Source organism: Galeopterus variegatus, unplaced genomic scaffold, assembly GCF_000696425.1.
Source record: "Galeopterus variegatus unplaced genomic scaffold, G_variegatus-3.0.2 Scaffold19643, whole genome shotgun sequence".
Classification (NCBI taxonomy): Eukaryota; Metazoa; Chordata; class Mammalia; order Dermoptera; family Cynocephalidae; genus Galeopterus; species Galeopterus variegatus.
In genome coordinates this window covers 5,916-6,727 of record NW_007745754.1, presented here as the reverse complement: position 1 = coordinate 6,727, position 812 = coordinate 5,916, and the positions used below count along the sequence as shown (strand labels likewise).

The 812-nt window shown below is 32.9% G+C and overlaps 1 protein-coding gene across 1 annotated transcript in view; it reads right to left on the bottom strand.

Moving 5' to 3' along the window:
- The window catches only part of LOC103583101 (tripartite motif-containing protein 77-like), a gene marked incomplete at its 5' end in the record, with an annotated part of 7,194 nt that extends 6,953 nt beyond the window's left edge, over positions 1–241 (bottom strand). Inside the window, one exon of the mRNA XM_008564513.1 lies at positions 146–241. Within this exon, the coding sequence (XP_008562735.1) occupies positions 146–241 (96 nt within the window). The remainder of the gene's footprint in view (positions 1–145) is intronic.
- Between the last annotated feature and the right edge of the window lie 571 nt (positions 242–812).

Below are 812 nucleotides of genomic sequence, written 5' to 3'. Positions count from 1 at the left end.
TCTGTGTACAAACAGATGGAATCTTTTTCCTTTTGCTCAGCCTGCTCATAAGAGCCCACAGACAGTATAAGTTTAGTTCAAATTCTCATTGTATAATCACCATATGTCCCAACCTGGTGCTAAAGGAAGCAAAGTCTGAACTTACCATCCATGTTTGAATTATGCTGGTTTCTCGGTTTAGGTTTCTCTGATTTTTTTGTGTCTTTTCCCACACAGACCTCATCTGTTTCAGGAGCTTTTGCTGCAAAAGAACAGTGAATGTAAGCAAAAGGGAAACCTATATTAAAGATTTTAGATGCTGACAAATAGAGAGGGGCAGAGAATGTGAGATAAACAGGCGCTAAAGAGGGCAGTGCTTTTTCATTATGAAAACTAATTGTACAATTCGGACTTTTATAACCATAAAATAAAGATCCTATAATCTGAAAGGATGTTTCACTATTGAGAAAACTGATCCTCAAATCTTTTGTTTCCACCCCAATTTTAATAAGTAAATCTTGTCTTAGAATTAAATTGTAGAGATATTTATTCATATTCTAGGTGTAGGACGGTGTTTCTAAACAGACTTTATAAGATTACACATTTTGCAATTACGGTCACAGGGCCAATGANATGATGATTTCATTGTGAGAATTTTCCCCTAGATCTTTTGAGAAATGGATAAATCCAGTGAAATAAAGTTGACAGTATACTTTGTGCCTATTGTTTATTAATATTCATTTTGTGCTTTTAATATGATTATTACATAAAGTATATATATGTTATGTGAATAAAATGTTCAGTGCAATAAATACATGTGAAAAACAAAAGTT